The sequence below is a fragment of the Silurus meridionalis genome, chromosome 17 (genome assembly GCF_014805685.1).
Source record: "Silurus meridionalis isolate SWU-2019-XX chromosome 17, ASM1480568v1, whole genome shotgun sequence".
Taxonomy (NCBI): Eukaryota; Metazoa; Chordata; class Actinopteri; order Siluriformes; family Siluridae; genus Silurus; species Silurus meridionalis.
In genome coordinates this window covers 22460548-22479317 of record NC_060900.1, presented here as the reverse complement: position 1 = coordinate 22479317, position 18770 = coordinate 22460548, and the positions used below count along the sequence as shown (strand labels likewise).

At 37.3% G+C, this 18770-nt stretch overlaps 1 protein-coding gene across 10 annotated transcripts in view; it reads left to right on the top strand.

Annotated features, from left to right (window-relative positions):
- The window catches only part of fnbp1a (formin binding protein 1a), a 32725-nt gene that overhangs the window by 8083 nt on the left and 5872 nt on the right, over positions 1-18770 (top strand). For 5 of the 10 annotated variants that reach the window (XM_046871066.1, XM_046871069.1, XM_046871072.1 and 2 more), the window contains exons 3-14: positions 2008-2064; positions 2276-2423; positions 4882-4944; positions 6088-6192; positions 6912-6926; positions 9126-9254; positions 9358-9504; positions 12491-12670; positions 13773-13955; positions 15804-15824; positions 16755-16864; positions 17056-17188. In XM_046871066.1, coding sequence (XP_046727022.1) covers positions 2008-2064; positions 2276-2423; positions 4882-4944; positions 6088-6192; positions 6912-6926; positions 9126-9254; positions 9358-9504; positions 12491-12670; positions 13773-13955; positions 15804-15824; positions 16755-16864; positions 17056-17188 — 1291 coding nt within the window. The remainder of the gene's footprint in view (positions 1-2007; positions 2065-2275; positions 2424-4881; positions 4945-6087; positions 6193-6911; positions 6927-9125; positions 9255-9357; positions 9505-12490; positions 12671-13772; positions 13956-15803; positions 15825-16754; positions 16865-17055; positions 17189-18770) is intronic. The other 5 variants (XM_046871068.1, XM_046871075.1, XM_046871070.1 and 2 more) reach the window with 4 other exon arrangements.

The following is an 18770-nucleotide window of genomic DNA, read 5'->3' as shown; positions in this document are numbered from 1 at the left end:
GTTTTCCGCTACAACCCACGTGAACCATATCTTCATGTAGCTGGCTTTCTGCTGGAACAGGTTTGAGTCTCCTAGTTCAAGAGAAGGGAAAATTTAATCCTACACAGTTGGGTGCTTCAAACCCTGTGGTAAAATCATTTAACTAAAAAGTCAGATGTCCCAATACTTTTGTAATCATAACTGGATAAAATGTATAAGTGAATTGTAAATAAAAATTCTTGTTGAATTTCTGTGGTGTGAAATAAATAAACATTTCTGGAATATTTTTATTGTAAAGTAATCAACATCACGGCTATATACGGTATATATATATATACCCGGTTATGTCGATGTCCTAGGGGGTCACCAAAAAGCATCGAGGTAACCGATGATCGAGATAAACGAAAATCAATATGGCGGCAATATATTAACGTGCTTGAAATTTCTTTATGTACATGATGTGGTTAATAAATGAGAATGTGCATGCACGTGTTTTTAGAGGTTTTTTTTACACAACAGCGTTGCCGCGATATGTTTGATGAAGGCATGCTATAAAAATGTACATACATGTTTGTTAACTGTTAGGAATCCACCTGCCACGGCGCGGCCCCTTCGGCGCGGCAGGTGTTTTCTCGGCCGCTTTCTCTGAAGCTCCCGGCTTCAATCGCGCACATATGGTGCTCGTTTAGCATCATCACCAGCTCCTATTTAAACTTCCACACTCTCACTGTCCGTTATTGTTGGTATATGTTAGTTCACGGCGGTCGTTGTTATCGCGCATGCGTATCCCGGTACGTGTCTTCCCACCAGCACTCTCTCGCCGGCTGCGCTTTTCTTCCCAAAGATTCCCCCCGATCCTGCCGGTGTTCATTCTATGCTTTTGCTGCTCATCCCACGTTCTCCCGTGTGCTGTTCAGCGCCGCGCTTCTACTTTCGCCTCCCGTTTATCGCATAACATTTAACAACAAAAGGCATATGTGCACTTACTAACAGCAGAGATTCACCAGTATACAATACAACACCTGTAGCAGCTGTAAGCCTTGATTTTTCTGCCACTTCCGCGAGTTCTTCTGCGGCTGCACCGAGATAACCGACGTTAAATGGCAAATTCCCCCCCCCCCCCCCTTGTGCTCGAGATATCAGGGTTCGGCGACATAAAAAGTCATAACCGATAAAAAAATGCTTAGACAAAGCGAGAATTTGGCGGTTCCACTTCAAAAACGTCGACTTAATAGGGTTGTCGAGGTAACCAAGGGCGAGATAACTGGTTCCACTGTATATATATATATATATATATATATATATATATATATATATATATATATATATATATATATAAAGCCCTTATGTTGATTACTTTACAATAAAAATATTCCAGAAATGTTTATTTATTTCACACACATATATATATATATATATATATATATATATATATATATATATATATATATATATTAGGGATGCACCGAAATGAAAATTCTGGGCCGAAACCGAAAAATAGGAAAGCAAGGCCGAAAACCGAAACACCGAAAGAAATTATGCCAATTATTATTACCATTGCATTTATGGCTATGACTGTGTACTAACCTTAATAAATATAAAAAGGCATTTCAATTGCATAAATTAATATTAAAGTTTCAAAGAATAAATCAATTACAAATTATGAAAATATTTATTTATAGCACATTGCAGCAATGCACAGGATAAAATAAATTAAAATTCAAACTTAAATGTTTAACTTAAATGCACTCATGTGTACAATAAATAATAATGTACAGGCCCTCTGGCCTGCTGAAAGGTTGTAAAATTAAATATGTTCTTTCATAAAAACAAAGTGCATTCAGAACAAGTGCAACTGCTTAAAGATACAATACAACAATATCACTGGGAAACTTCCTGCCTTTTAAAAACGTCCGCCACAGCTCGGAGGGGTTTTGCTTTTCTGTGCCGCGTTCCTCTGATATTCAGCATAGCGATCGGGATGTTTGGATTTTTAATTGCTTTCTAAAGGTTGTGTTCTTATTATAGAAATCTCTCAAAGAAATATCAGCCCAAGAAGAACTCGAGAGAAGAGGACGAGTACAAGTATGTATTTTAGTGTCAGTCTTCACGTCTATTTACTCATCACCTATAACACCTTCTTCTCACCAGTATTCTATGGTCATAATAGGCTCCAGCAATATTATTTATTGTTGAAAACACCATTTAATAGGTGTGTTGGAATACTAAAAACATGTTGGCAGCAAAGTAATAATTGGTGTAACACCTGTACTCATGTATTTGCACATATGGTCAGGTACACCTCCTGCAGAGCATTTCTGATGACGCTGAATGAGCTGAACGACTATGCTGGGCAGCATGAGGTCATCGCCGAAAACCTTTCAACACAGATCATCTCAGAGCTGGTGCGATACATCCAGGAGCTTAAAGCTGAACGGAAAGCGGTATGTGCTAGAAAACTGCGCAGCATGTTATCGAAGCATATTTTACAAAGTGCAAAATCTGACTGGAAGGACATCACTTTATTAGGAACAGGAGAAGTTGTGTGCAGGATTGTGACAGAACAGTGGCAAAACCGATCAAAACAAAGGTCTAGTATAACTTTCCTGTCTAGTCCAGGCCATCACCTTGGAGCTAAACCTACAGTAGTAAAAGGAAATGAAGAAACGTGTCAGACAGGAAAAAACTGTCTAGGTGTGATGCAGGAACAGAACGTGACGTTTAGACTTTAGATTAACTCTTGGTCCTAAAAACTAGATTATTTTTCAATATTTATTTAAGTAGACATGAGCTGAGGCAGATATTCTCAATACTGTCTACACCAGTGGTCCCCAACCCTCAGGCTGCGGACCGGCACTGGTCCATGGGTCAATAGGTACCGGGCCGCACAGAAAGAATACATAACTTACAATATTTCCGTTTTATTTATTATCTGATTCTGAAAGATGTTTTGGAAAATTACCGGATTTTTTTGTCTCACTCTTGATGCATGTGAAGATGCCTCGGTCACATCTTACCTCCATCCACTACCTTCTTAAAGGGGATGCTCCGGCCGCTAACACATAATACATTACCGCTAAATTTAGATCAAAACCCTGTCAACTCTGTATACAACCCAATATAAAAAACTCACGTATACTGTATGTAAAACCAAACTTTATCTGTACTTGTAAATGGACAATATAAAATCTGGAAAGGATTATATTTGAGCTCAACATAAGCTCCTTGGCTTCTAAAACATGCACCATGTCTTTAATCTATCATGGGTAGGATTTGTGGATCATGTTTTACCCAGAAAACTTTTAGCCAGGTGTACATTTAGAAATGAAAGAAACCTTGATTTTTGTTTTTGAGAGACAGTCAAAAATCAGTGATCAAAAAAAATTGAATCAAATCCCTAAACCAATTTATGGTGTTCTTAGACAAGGATTCCCACCTATGGAGAAAAACAGCCTCTGCTCCCCCACCTCTTGTAAATCCCTGGATGAGGAATGTGAAATATGTTATTACACTGATGATGATTTTTATGCTAGAGCAGGCCGGAGCTGAATGTGGGTCATGTATTGGGGTCAGTGGAGTGGGTGCAGAAATAAGATGCCCCTCCTTCGTAAGCGGGCCTATGAGGACTCTGTCACAGCCAAATGACTGGAACTAACACAATAGGAGTAGACAGGACCACGCATGAGCTGAGCAAAAATGTAGAGCAGATAGTTTTTCTGCCCTGGTGAGCTTTCGTCTGCCTTTCATATCCGACTGGCTTTCTGAAAGAACGTGTTCTTTATGTATTTTACATACTGTGCGTAATGGCATCCCGCGAGTGGGAGTGAGTCAGTCGTGACGTGATATTCGCGTCACCGTGACCCCGGGTGACCTAAGCAAATGTTTTTTGAAACAATGAGAAGTTTGTGAGCAGGAAGCGTTTTGTTTTAGGAGCAGTACAGTACAGTTTTGTGGTCCTACTGTGTCGGCTGATTTATTTAGGTTCACATTTCATCTGATCAGCTTTGTTTCTTAAAAGGCTGCAGTTTATTTGCTGTGTCAACGAAATCTAAAAGTCGATTTTATTAAAAAAATAAAGAAGAAAGTCCCCTTTGAATGACTTGAATCATAATTTGTGATATTTAGAATTATTCTATCATTCATCATTATTTTATTTTTATTTATTTATTATAGTTATTGTAGTTAATTTATCTAAGGCTGCAACTAACGATTATTTTGTTCATTGATTAATTGGGTGATTTATTTATTTGTTTACGCTGCCAGTTGACCTGTACTCTCCGCCTTTTCGCAAGAAAAGCTTGAGCAGCACAACTAATTGATAGAAGCATTTATTGACAACAAATTTCATTATCATTTATTATCGATTTTATCGATTAGTTGTTGCAGCCCTAATTCTATCCTAAGTCTTATCCTAGCTGCAGATATTGGTCTTTTATCTCAATTGATCTCAAACTAGAAGGTTTTAGTATTCCCAGTTCTCTCATCTCATTATGTACGCTCGACTCAAACAGACAAGCTCCAGAGGTTCAACTTGCCATGCTTACACATCCAGCTGTGTAATCTCATTTGTTTGTCATCTTGTACATCTCTTAATAGAGCCAAGCTGTTTGTCCAGAATTCATAAACATGTCATAAAATTTCATGTACTTCCTAGTGGATTTTTCCTATAATGGTAATACCAGTCAACTACAGCAAAAAACAAAAAACAAAAAAACTTTACTGTACAGATTTACCTTTTTAAATTATCAGTTTTTGAATAGTTCTGGCAGCTTTTACAGCATTGAATGACACATATTTGTCATTCAATGCATTCAGTGCAATTTGCTGACATATGAATTAAAAAGGTTTATGATTGTAAACATATATTGCTGTTAATGACTTACTATGATTCTTCTTCTGCAGCATTTTCATGATGGCCGCAGAGCACAGCAGCATATCGAGAACTCTTGGAAACAGCTGGAGTCGGTAAGTAAAAACCAGTCCAACAGTTTCCAGTTGAAAAATCATTACTACTAATTACCATAAAAATTAATTTTTCTGTTTTAAAAAAAACTTTTCTGTTAAATATTTAATCCTATTAGCAATACTAATGTTCCCTTTCAGGAACTCGAGCTGCGTCAAAACGTTTTGATGCAGCTCGAGTTCTTTCAGGGAACTAGGGTTACATACGTAACCTTGAGACGTTCCTGGGGGCTATAGTTGGCCTGTAGTGATCTTTGTTTTGGTCAGGCATGCTATATTTAAGACGAAGAAGCATTGACCCAGATCTTTGTTTCTAATTGAAAAATTTTGTTTTTGTTTTAAGCTGATAAACATTAAGAGTATTGTACCGCCCTCTGTAAGCAGACTGTCAGTCTGATTAAAATGAACAAGTGTAAACTGAGAAGTGATTTAATTGTCTCTCACATAAATTTTGTCCTCACATTGTTACAAAGTCAGTGAAGCCTAATTTAGCAAAAACCTGGAAAAATAAGGACCATCTTAATGTCTCTCATTAGAGCTCGCTGATTTTACATGTATAGTTGTATTGCTTATAGCTTGAATAGTTGTATTAGGAATGTTATTGTATTAGGAACCCTATTGTACTAAATATGGAACTGTTTCTATGTTTTCAGTTTTAATTATTACTATTACTATTTAATTAGAAAACTTTGGAAATAAAAATACGGAGTAACATTCTTTCTTCATTTATTTACTTATTCATTGATTTACAGATATTATAAAATTATAAATGAGGTAACCATTGCAACTTTAATTTAAATATAGTTATATATAGGCCCTTAATTAAGTAAAATCTTTGGCCCTTTACAGGAAAAATGTTTGGGCTGTATTGGTTGTTTTTGAAATGTTTTCATATTTTTGGACTGAAAGTTAGCTTCAACCCCAGTCACAGAAGAGCAGCTTAGCTTCACTGCTTTTGCCTAAAAGGCAGCTTAAGGGGCATTTACAGAGATAGGGATTGGGGTCAACTGGGAAAAACAAGAAGGTATGGCCATTGCAATCGCAATTTGTTTGGCAGTCAGTAGAGGGCCCTATAAAATTTTTATAAAATGAGCAACGTGAAATATCACCTTTATCCCGCTCTAATAAGGAACCGTTTTCTTGCAGAGCAAACGTCGGTTTGAGAGAGACTGCAAGGAAGCCGACCGTGCCCAGCATTACTTTGACAAGATGGACGCTGACATTAATGTGACCAAGGCTGATGTAGAGAAGGTATGTCCATTTTTGTATTATTTTTTTTCTCCTCCTGCTTGTTCTCTGCATCCCAGCCCTGGGTCTCTGCAGTGCGTTTGGGATGGATGCGTGTCAGTGATGTGCTCAGCATTTTTACGACCCTTCCACTGCATCCTAAAGAGTGTTGCACCTCCACCCACTAACCACGGCGTCTCTTCTGGAGGTGTGCCATACTCTCCTGCAGGGAAATTGGACAGTTGTTGGAGCCTAACGAGCTGTGGACAGTTTTACGGCCCGTGTCATGAGTCCTTTTGATTCATATGACTGAACTGATTCACACTGGCAGTAAATACCAGGACACTCAACAGTGTAGCTGTAGTAAAAGAAATTGCCTGTTCAGTCCATTGCATTTTATAGTGGTTCATGAAATAGAACAATGGTGGTACTTTAACTGTAACCCATTATGAATATGAAATTATTTTTGCTGTATTGCAATTAGTTCGCAATTATATGAACCATCTGCCAGGTTGCTGCTTTTAATTAAATCCTGGATATTACAGACATAATGTTATAGGATTAGTTTTATTGCAAACATTTCTGAATGTGCAGTCTCTCTGTGATCTGTGAGCGGGCCGAGTCGTAGGTGTAGTTCATGCCATTTGGCTGACCCGTACACATATTTCTAACATTCTGCTCCACGCCACAAAGTGCTCTGACACTAATCGACTCTGTTTTTGTCTTTTTAACATGGCTCAAAGCGGTGTTCACTCAAGGTAGGTTTTTAACTATGAGTCGTCTCTGTCTGTGGGGAATTGTTAATCTGTTTAGTGTACGCCCATAGACCACGTCTACATGAAAAATGTCTGTCGCAAAATTATTTCTGTTTGTCCAAATCTCTGGCCCTGTTGCTGTATTACGTCCCTGCCACTGGTGCAAGAAAACTAATGCCTATGTGGTTATTACAACCACTGTTTAGGACATTACATTTGTCTGATATATAATTTTATCAAATTGAGACACCGACATGGTACATAAAGCGAAAAGCCTAGAGTTGCTCTGAGAACAGACGGCCAATTCCTGTCCATTTTCTGTGCTGTGTGCCTCGGTGTTTGTGTTCTGTTAGTGTGCATGCTGAATGAATCTGTGTGCTGAAACTTGTTCAAGTGATTCGTTTCTTGACTTTCGACTTTGTCTTATTGGTGTGTACGTGTTCCGTCTGTGTCATAATGAACTCAGGTAGAATGTAGCTTTTCCTTTGCGGTCCTTTAACTGCTGTTAATTGAGTTTCTTCACTTCTTTTTTTTTCCTGCTGCTATACTTTGCGCTGCTACTTCTAAAACGTTCTCTGGAGGTTTAAAGAATTAGGTCTGTCATGGTGAATCTGTTAGATGTCCTTTTTCTGCCTTAGTATCCTAATTTACAAAGCTCCACTTCTGGATGACCTAAGCTGAAAACTGTGTAAATGCGTATTAAGGGTCATAAAGAAATGTGAAAAAGCACAGTGCAACTGTCATTTAGTAATATCATTTTCTTATTTTGGTAATTTATTTCAGAAGGGAGGTATTTTGATGAGCAGCTGCTTAACTATATCTCAGACTGCAGACACGTACCCATTTTTGTTGCTGGTTAAGTAAACAACACCTTCAAATCCATGTTAGTAAAGGTTTATAATCAGTCTAGTTCATTATGTTGACTACATGTTGCAGCCCTAGTATGGATTACAGCAGCAGCTAGCTAAAAATATTTATTTACACAGTTACACATTTAAACCCCCCCCCCTTACCTCAAATGTAGTCGACCAGACAAAACGTTTGGTGTTTGAACCTTTTTTAGTTTTGTCCTGAAGCTACGAGGTTATCATAGCTAACAAGAAATGGAAGCTTAAATCATATATACCACACGCTAGTATTTATTACAGCACAAATAAATCTTGTTCTGTATATCTAAACCTCACTGAGGTGAGAAATTGGAGACCTTAATACACCACACTAACATTATGTAATAATTGTTTGTTGACATTGCTAGTTGCTACTGGGACAAGGTTACATTATTTGGTATTAGCACACAGCTAGATATCTAGTTAAGTGTTAGTAAACCCGTTTGCCTGTGAAATTTTATTTTATTTTATTTTATTTTATTAATCTAACTGAACCGGTCTCAGAATACAGGCTCCCAGAACACCCAAAATTTTGTTCATAACAAACATAGCTAGGTCACTGAGCTAAGTTAGCTGTATAACTAGCTTAGCTTTTAGTTATGTTTTTTCTCTATGTACTCTCTTTTAATAAAAAGGTGGGTTTTTGTGACAAATTTGTCTCAAGCATTATTATTATATAAATGCAGTCTGGAGAAAAATGAAATCGGAAATAGTCTCACTGCAGCCTTACTTGTTAGCAACATTAGCCTCATAACTCCAGTGCAAAACTAACTACATTTGGAGTAAGAGGAACGTTCAAGGTTTTTTAAGTAACTTTTTAAAAATAACTTTTCCTGTTCATTAACGTGGCCTGCTGGAACATTTTGCTTTGTTCAGGAGCCGTGTTGCTCAAAATAGGCTGCATGAGATAATGTGATACTGTGATTCTTTTCTCTCTTTTTTTGAGCTGGTGATTTTTTATGTCTGGTGTATTAAAATGTTTCCAGTTTCCACACTTTTGGACATTTTGCGGATGGAGCCCTAGTGAGAGACGTCTCTGTCTGGGCAGCTGCACTCGTCCTGTCTGGTTTGTCTGGTAGATCAGCATCAGATTATATTTTTATGCCACTATGGAGGTCCTATGCAGTATCATGTGCAGTGAGATACCAGTGTATATGTTTAAGTTTTTCTTTGTGCTGTATGTGGCATTTTATTTTATTTTACAGCATTGCCCTGCAGTTGCACAAAGGATGCTGAGCTTTTTAGCTAGTTCTTCTTATAGCACCTTCATCACTCTTCTTCTCTCTTTTTTGCTCTTTCCCTCTCTCTTGCTCAGGCTAAACAGCAGGCTCAAATGAGACATCACATAGCTGATGAAAGTAAGAACGATTATTTGTCCTACCTGCAAAAGTTTAATAAAGACCAACACGAGCACTACTACACCCTCATCCCACACATCTTTCAGGTACGTCCTTCACAAATTATTCAGGGCATCTAGCGAGGATATTTTGTGAGCCTACCTATACCTACTAGAAGTCTTTAAGATGAACCATGTCATTGTCTTGCAGAGAATCCAGGAGATGGAGGAGAGACGGATTGAGAGAATAGGGGAGAGTATGAGGTGCTACGCCGAGGTGGAACGCAAGGTGCTGCCCATCGTTAATAAGTGTCTGGATTGCATGACCAAGGCAGCTGAATCCATCGAACCCAAAATGGTGTGTGGACAATTTAATTTATCGAATTACTAAACTAATGGAAACTGTGGATTATTGAATTTGACATTTGTGTAGGCACTTGCATATTGCAAACTGTTTTTGCAAAATTAGTACTGCAAAGAACAATACTGAGCTAATGTTCGTAAGGATTTATACCACAACACTGCTGTACACTTATTTTTGATTGGACAGAAGGATTTAATTTATTTCTATAACAGCAACTCTGACAGACGTTCCAGCTGCAAGACAAATCACTTTTGTATTAATGCACATGCTTTAATATTGTATTGTCTGTATAGAAAAATGATTTACACAGAGACCTGTATGACAGAATCATGAATAATAGTAAAAGCTTTTTTATGCTTCAGGATGAGGGACATGCTCTTAGTAACATGACATACAGTACTGCATTTTTTTAAGTCTTAATAAATTTAAGGGAAAAAAGAGAGTGAGAAAGTGATGTGGAAACAGCTGTTTATAATGGCTGTTTATAATGTAAGTGGCATAGAAATATCAGAATCAGAATCAGGTTTATTGGCCAAGTGTGTTGACACACACAAGGAATTTGGTTCCAGCTGTTAGTGACTCTCAAAAGTACAGACATAAATAAAACCTATACATGACAAAACAGACAAGACAAGACTCAAACAGACTATACAAGACAATACAGACAATGTGAGACAGTATAGACAGTGTGGGTAATAAATAGGGATACAGATCATTAATGTACATAAAGTGTAAGAGTGCATGGTAGTATTGAACAGTATTGAAATAGTATTGAAAGTATTTAAATATTGACAGTATTGAAATAGCAGGAAATTGGTATAATTGATGTCATGGGTCATCCTTTATAAATAGTGTGGAGAAATTACTGTGATGAACAGTAAGTTTAAGAGTGTTAAGATTAATTAACAATATGGATTATATACTTTTTTCATCGTTGCCTGTAGCATTTAGTTCGTTTGCTTATTTGTACACATACAAAATTAACTTAAGACAGAATATTTAGAACCATAGTAGGAACTAATATAAAAAAAAATAAACACATCTGGTTTGGGACACACCTGTAAAGCATGTTGGAATTATGCATTATATTAAGAAATTAAATAGTGTCGCACAATACTCTGCAGTAATGCTAAGGAAGCAGGACTTTTTATATTTTACTTTGTTCAACAACAGTACTCTTGTAATCTATATTTATCAGACATATTAATAATTTATCAATAAAAAAGTGCCGACTTCATTACACTAAATGCCCCTGTCCCACTTTCAAGCTAATGAGAAATGATCATGATGCCCTTTCTTTTAACAGCTGTGGCTAGCAGCCATTGCGACAATGTGTATTGTTGTGTGTATGTGTGTATGTGTGTGTGTTAGCATTCACATGGCTGTAATTTGGTTAAGTGTCACAGATGGAGAGAGGCCACATTGGAGCACTAATTGACTCGCTTTTGCAGATTTAAAGTAGTTTATGGGCCGTGATTGGACTTAAGCTCCTGTGCGACTCACGGTTGCACCTTTAGTTCAGATTTAGACGCTCAGACTTAAACACACGATAGATAGTTTCCAATTACTTTTCTTTACTTGTCTCCAAGTAAAATAAACTATTCAAAAACAACCTAGACACCCAATACCCCCTGTTAGCAATAACGTCATTATAATGTCCCTAATACAATAAGTCATTCCATAATTCAACATTTTTACAGTTTTTAAATCAAGTCAAGTCAAGTTTATTTCTATAGCGCTTTTCACAACAGACAATGTCTCAAAGCAGCTTTACAGAAATCAACAGTCAAGGTGAATGGTGTGCATTTATCCCTGATGAGCAAGCCATGGCGACTGTGGCAAGGAAAAACTCCCTTAGATGTTATGAGGAAGAAACCTTGAGAGAAACCAGACTCAAAAGGGGAACCCATCCTCATTTGGGTGACATCAAGAGTTTGAACATAAATCTTTCAACAATACAGAACACTGGAGAGAGAGAACTAACATGAGTACAGGAGTATAAGATTATAAGTAAATGTTCTTTCTACAGTCTTTGGTATAAAAGTAGGAGCTACTAAGCTCAACATTTGTGATCATCACAGATTCAGCAACAGCTTCTCCATGCCAGAGCCTTTAAACACTTCAGGAAGTCCAATGTCAAAACTCCACACATGTAGTGGGATCCAGTTGGCACTGGTACGTCTCTAGATGGTACAGGATATTTGCGAGTTCAGCATCTACTTCTTTAAAGTCCATAATCTTCACGTGGTGGGACGTGACAAATGATTGCACTAATTTTGTTTGACGCTATTGTAGAAAAGAAACCCTATTTTGCATGTAGCTGGTGGGTACATTCAGATAGAAAGATGTTCTACTGCATCGTCTTTTATGTGAGATAAAGTCTGTGCATTTTCATGAACGATTGTCAAACAAACTATTGCTGCAAACTTTTTACTTAATTTTTTTTATGGAGTATTTCTATAACCACCTCATGTACAGTGGTGTGAAAAAAGTGTTTGCTCTTTCCTCCAAAGTTTTCATTTTTATGTTTCTTTATTGAACCTCTGACCTGTTTTTAGTTGGGTGCATCACGAAATGTGCATTACTCCATTTGAAAAAGTATAAATGTCAAGGTAATGTGAAATCTCTTTATCGGATTTGGCGGTCAAAAACTAATACTACATACTGGTCTTTGACTTCCAATTAATTTTGTTAAATCAAATGTTCACTTTTAGCATTTTATAGTATGTTTGTAGTTATTGTTATTTTGTGCTGTAAGACTTTCAATGTAAAAATGTAATGGTTTGTGAAAGCATCTTACAAATATATTATTATGTATTATGGAATGTTACGAATCGGGTGTAATTTACTTCATTCTCTAGGCGCCCTCTCTATCCCTCTCTATGTATCTATTTTCTCTAGAAAACTTCTCACAGAAGGCCTAAACAAAAATCAAATATAAAACATGTCCATTTCTCTCCATCTGTGTTTTCCATTTCAGGACACCAAGCAGGTTGTTGAGACGTTTAAGTCAGGCTTTGAACCACCAGGCAATGTAGACTTTGAGGATTACAGTGTATCTATGAAGAGAGCTGTGTCTGAGTCCAGCTTCCTGAACGCACGTGGAGAGAGTCGGCGCAGGAGCCGAAGCAAGCTGTGGCCTTTAATTAAGAGGAATAAGGTACATATATTTGGGTTTGATCGGAAAACGTATTAACACATTTCTGTTGTTAACAGAGAATAACACTGTATTCCTACTTAATGGTAGCTTAATGGCTTAATCTGATATATAGGGTATAAACAGACTTTTAAGTCATTTACTCACACAAAAGGTATGAATAAAAGTACAAGTATGCTGCTTAAATATTACTCCAGTAATAGTACTATTAGAAACTGCAGGAAAAGTACTTGTTTGAATGTAATTAAGTTCATTAAAATGAAAAAATGGGTGCTTATTCTTCCGTTAGTCCTTTCTTGAAGCTCTTAAAGTCGCTTAACTAAATAGCCACCTGAAAAAGGTCTCCATCTGGTGAAGGGAAGTTGTCAAAACACCATAATTCCTCTCACACTCATAGCAATACACATTCATATTTACCAATTCAGCACACAGTTTTATCCAGAATTGCTGAGTCAGATTTATTACAAGCATATAATTGGCTGGAAATTGAATCTCAAATTTCCTTTTTCCTTGTACAGGATTTAGTTTGAGTAAACCAAAATGTACAATAATTAAGTTATTTAAGTAATGATCTTCTTTTTTATTTTTATTATATTGTTTTGCAAATTGTAATATATTGTATTCTAATAATTTGTTACATTAAAATTAGAATTTAATAAATTTTGGTAAAACTGTAGTAAGCATAGGTGTAGTTTTCTTTATCAGGGCATACTGCAGTGTTTAATGTCATTGGAAGGTTTATTATTTTTATTAGTATTTATTTATGTATTTATTATTTACATTCTAAAAAAAATCAATCACATTGTAGAATAAGTATTTCAATCCAATTCATTTGTAATTGAGACAAATATTGAAAATATTTGAGAAAAATCTCTGATATATTTATTCGATGTACAGTACAGTGAAGAAAGATGATGGCGTTTAACAGAACGGTATTCAGTCTCCATAGTGGACTCTGACGTGTTTTTTGCCAGTGCTCCTGCTGTCAGCTTGTTGCTCGGTTTCTCTGATGTTTCTTTTTTGGCCTTATGTCTCCATCTCTCTCCTTCTGTGTTTCTCCACTCCTCCATCTGTGACCATGGCTCCATCGCTTCGTCACATGCAGCTTATGTCGTTGTTAGCGTCACCTCGTCAGCCCCCTCCTCCTCCCCCCACGTCACCCTCTCCAGAAGGCCTGGCCAACGGGCCGCACTCGCCTCCTCACAGCAAGGAACCTCTCGGACAGCGCCTCAATGACTTCATGAGCTCGAAACACAAGATGCAGTGCCTGAGAAGCCTCAAGCGTGGGGTAAGGACCTGAGGGAACCCTCTTTTTGTGTAAAACATGTGGTATAATACATTGAAAAGGAACCATGCCTGTAAACAGATATAAATTCACTGGTCACTTTAATAAGAACCTCTTATTATTTATTATTACTTTTGCATTAAGCTTCAGTCAGAGTTCACATTAAAAGGTGATCTCACTGTCTTTGACCGAGCCACAGTCATCAGTGCCAGAGGTCTTTTACAAAAAATGGTGCGGAAAACAAAAAACAAAAAAACATTAAGAGCCTAACCAGCAGTTTTGCTCACAGAGAAACTCTGTTGTCGTCAGAGAAACAGAGGAGAATGGACAGACTGGTTCAGCCTGACAGGAAGTCAATGGTACATAAAATAACCACTCTTTACAACTCTTACAACACTCTCCAGCCATTAGTGTTGCACAAGCCAGTGCACTCTTAGTGCCGGTCCAGGACGAGCAAAACGTTTTATTTCAGACTGGGCAAATCATTAGGTTCAGGAAAATTCTGTGTACGAGCTAGTAGTTTTCATTCTTAGTTTGCTGATGCAGGTAAGCTCAGTAGGCTTGTTTAACATCCAGAGACAGAAAAAACACCTTAGTCTTTTAAAAATGTGCTTCACAGTGGTGCGACACACATCAATGATGTAACTTTAGCATAGTCCACTCATTTAAAATCCCACCAGCTGCTTCACTACACACAGCAGCTTTCACTAGTCAGATTAATTAGTGTGCACAGATGACACTTTCCAAAAATAAACTGAGGCGTAAAGCTGCCATATTAGTCTCAAGAGTTAGCCACCAATTCATAAAGACATTACTGAGATTAAAGAGAAAACGCCACAGATTATAACCAAAGCTTGGCCAGTGGATTTCGGACTTTTTGTTGAGGTTCCTAACAGGTTATGCTAGACAATTTAGCTACCATTTTTACACTAGATTTGCACTTTGCCAGGCAATAAAATATTGGACAGGGCAAGCGTTACTTTCTTGTTTTTAAATAAAATTGCACTGCTATTATATACGTTTTAACTCCCAATCAAAGCTATAGTGGTTATTATTTTGTTATTATAGTCAAACTGAATTAACAGGCTTAAATGTCAGTGATATAAAATGTATACATGTTACTAATGTGTAGTTCTAATATACCAAGAAAATGTTTCATTGTGATATATATATTAGATAATTATACACCATATGCACAAAGGTTTGTGGACACTTGACCATAATATTTGGCATTTAAACATCACATTAGAATTAATACCCATTTGCTGTCATAAAGACCTCCACTCTTCTGGCAATCTAAAACTAGATTTTGGAGTGTGTTTGTGGAGATTATTTGCTCATTTAGATACAAGAGTATTAGTCAGGTACTAATGTAGGTGAGGTAAAGAGACCTGGGGTACAGTCAGCATTGTAATTCATCCCAAAGGTGTTTAGTAGGGGTGATCTTCTCAAGATCTTCTTCCACTCCAACCCATGAAAACCGTATGTTCATAGTGCTGTCTTTGTGCACAGGGGCATTGTCATGTGGGCTCAGGTTTGTGTTTTATAGTTCAAGTAAACAAAGCTTTAATGCTTTCACATCCAAAGACATCCTATAGAATTGTGTGCATCCAACATTGTGAAGAACCACATATGACTATAAAGAACCACATGTGGCTAAAAAAAGTGAAAAAATAGAGGCTATTGGTATCTGGATTTAAAGATGAAGACTATAAATTATTCTACATAGTTGCTGAATTTATCCTTATATTTAAATACTTACATTTTAGTCATAAAAATGTATGTTGTATCATAAGTTTGAATTGATTTAAGTTTTTCCTCTGTGTTTCGTTTGCATTCCTTTGCACGCAGCTCTCCCTGAAGTTGGTAAGTGTAAGTGTCTACCTTCACCAGTGTTAATATTCTTGAGGGTCATTCTATGAAACAATACAGTAATTTTATGTCCATTATTGCATGTCTTGCACATGTAGTTCTCACAGGAATAGGGTCAGAGGAGAGGTTTTGAAAAAGGCAGCTTTAGAAAACTAGATCTAGTTGATTAACTCTTTGCCATTCACCTTTAAACACAATTGATTAGAAATAAGTAATGATTTAAAAATAAGCATGTTGTTTGGGCTTTAACTGAAGTTTAAAGTATATCCAGTAGGTGGCAATGTTGTATTTTATTTTCCTTATGCCTGTATATTTTGGGCTGTTCCAGAGGATGGATAACAAACACTTATAAACATTGTTCCTACAGTGAGATTGATTCAATATTGTGCTATTGACTAGCCAATAAAAATGCAACATAACTTGAATTATGCCTACAATTTAATAGGTATTATCATTGTACAGTCTACACACATTCTACCCAAATTTATAAAGTCCATTATTACATATATATACATATAAATTCTAACATTAAAAAAGTATAGTATAGTAATAATAATAACAAATAAAAATTTACTGAGAAGTTGTAGCAAAAACTAAACTGCTAGCTAAAGGCTCCTCGATTTAGCCGTTTTTTTTTTTTTTCTTGCCAATTGTAGAGATTTGTAATGATAGACATTGTCCCCAGAATGTCTTTGCGACTTGATAAAAACTTTTCCATGGCCCGGCGTCACAAACTATTGATTGGGGACCTCTTCATTAGGCTACAGGTTTTGAGGCTTAAAAAAGACAAACAGCAAACAGACCATCTAGCGTACAAATACTAGAGTATTCAGATTCTGTAGGCCGTCTTTAGTTTCTGCACTTTGTGTGATGTGTGTGTGTGTGTGTGTGTGTGTGTGTGTGTGTGTGTGTGTGTGTGTGTGTTTTTAGGGAACCATCCAGGAGGACTACAGTCATTTACCCCCTGAACAAAGGCGAAAAAAACTACAGGCCAAGCTTAATGACATCAGCAAAGACATCCAGAAAGAAATGGATCAGAGGTATCTTTCTGTACAGACGAACACACACACACACACATACACACACTCTCAACTTTCACACATTTTCCACAACTTCATGGCAGTGTTAAGATTGTAGTTTTGTAACCATTACTGAAAGATTAATATCGACTCTAGAATGATGTTTTTCCTGCACTAGTGCCACATCACGTTTTTTTTCTCACTGATTGCAGGGATGCACTAAATAAAATGAAGGAAGTGTACATCAAGAACCCTCACATGGGCGACCCCAACAGCGTGGACCCGCGATTAGAAGAGGTGCGGCAGAGCATTGAGAAACTCCAGCTCGAGGCTCACAAATATGAGGTGAATCTCATAGCATTTTATATCTATCTATCTATCTATCTATCTATCTATCTATCTATCTATCTATCTATCTATCTATCTATCTATCTATCTATCTATCTATCTATCTATCTATCTACAGTGAGGAAAATAAGTATTTGAACACCCTGCTATTTTGCAAGTTCTCCCATTTAGAAATCATGGAGGGGTCTGAAATTGTCATCGTAGGTGCATGTCCACTGTGAGAGACATAATCTAAAAAGAAAAATCCAGGCCAGAACCTTGATATGCTTCTTACAGAGCCACTCCTTGGTTATCCTGGCTGTGTGCTTCGGGTCATTGTCATGTTGGAAGACACAGCCTCGACCCTCGACAAATCTCGCAATACATGGCCCGGTCATCCTCTCCTTAATACAGTGCAGTCGCCCTGTCTCATGTGCAGAAAAACACCCCCAAAGCATGATGCTACCACCCCCATGCTTCACAGTAGTGATGGTGTTTTTGGGATGGTACTAATCATTCTGCTTCCTCCAAACACTTTTAGTGGAATTATGACCCAAAAGTATTATTTTGGTCTCATCTGACCACATGACTTTCTCCCATGACTCCTCTGGATCATACAAATGATCATTGGCAAACTTAAGACGTGCCTGGACATGTGCTGGTTTAAGCAGGGGAGCCTTCCGTGCCATGCATGATTTCAAACCATGACGTCTTAGTGTATTACCAACAGTAACCTTGGAAACGATGGTCCCAGCTCTTTTCAGGTCATTGACCAGCTCCTCCCGTGTAGTTCTGGGCTGATTTCTCACTTTCCTTAGGATCATTGAAACCCCACGAGGTGAGATCTTGCATGGAGCCCTAGTCCGAGGGCGATTGACAGTCATGTTTAGCTTCTTCCATTTTCTAATGATTGCTCCAACAGTGGACCTTTTTTCACCAAGCTGCTTGGCAATTTCCCCGTAGCCCTTTCCAGCCTTGTGGAGGTGTACAATTTTGTCTCTAGTGTCTTTGGACAGCTCTTTGGTCTTGGCCATGTTAGTAGTTGGATTCTTACTGATTGTATGGGGTGGACAGGTGTCTTTATGCAGCTAACGACCTCAAACAGGTGCATCTAATTTAGGATAATAAATGTAGTGGAGGTGGACATTTTAAAGGCAGACTAACAGGTCTTTGAGGGTCAGAATTCTAGCTGATAGACAGGTGTTCAAATACTTATTTGCAGCTGTATCATACAAATAAATAGTTTAAAAATCATATATTGTGATTTCTGGATCTTTTTTTTTTAGATTATGTCTCTCACAGTGGACATGCACCTACGATGACAATTTCAGACCTCTCCATGATTTCTAAGTGGGAGAACTTGCAAAATAGCAGGGTGTTCAAATACTTATTTTCCTCACTGTATCTATCTATCCTGGTGTGAAAAAGTGTCCTGATTTCTTATTTTTTTGCATGTTTGTAAACCTTCAATGTTTCAGATCATCAAACTAATTTTAATATTAGTAAAAGATAACACAAGTGAACACAGCATGCAGTTTTTAAATTAAGTTTTTATTATTGAGGGGAAACAAAATCCAAAACTACGTGACCCAGGAACCCG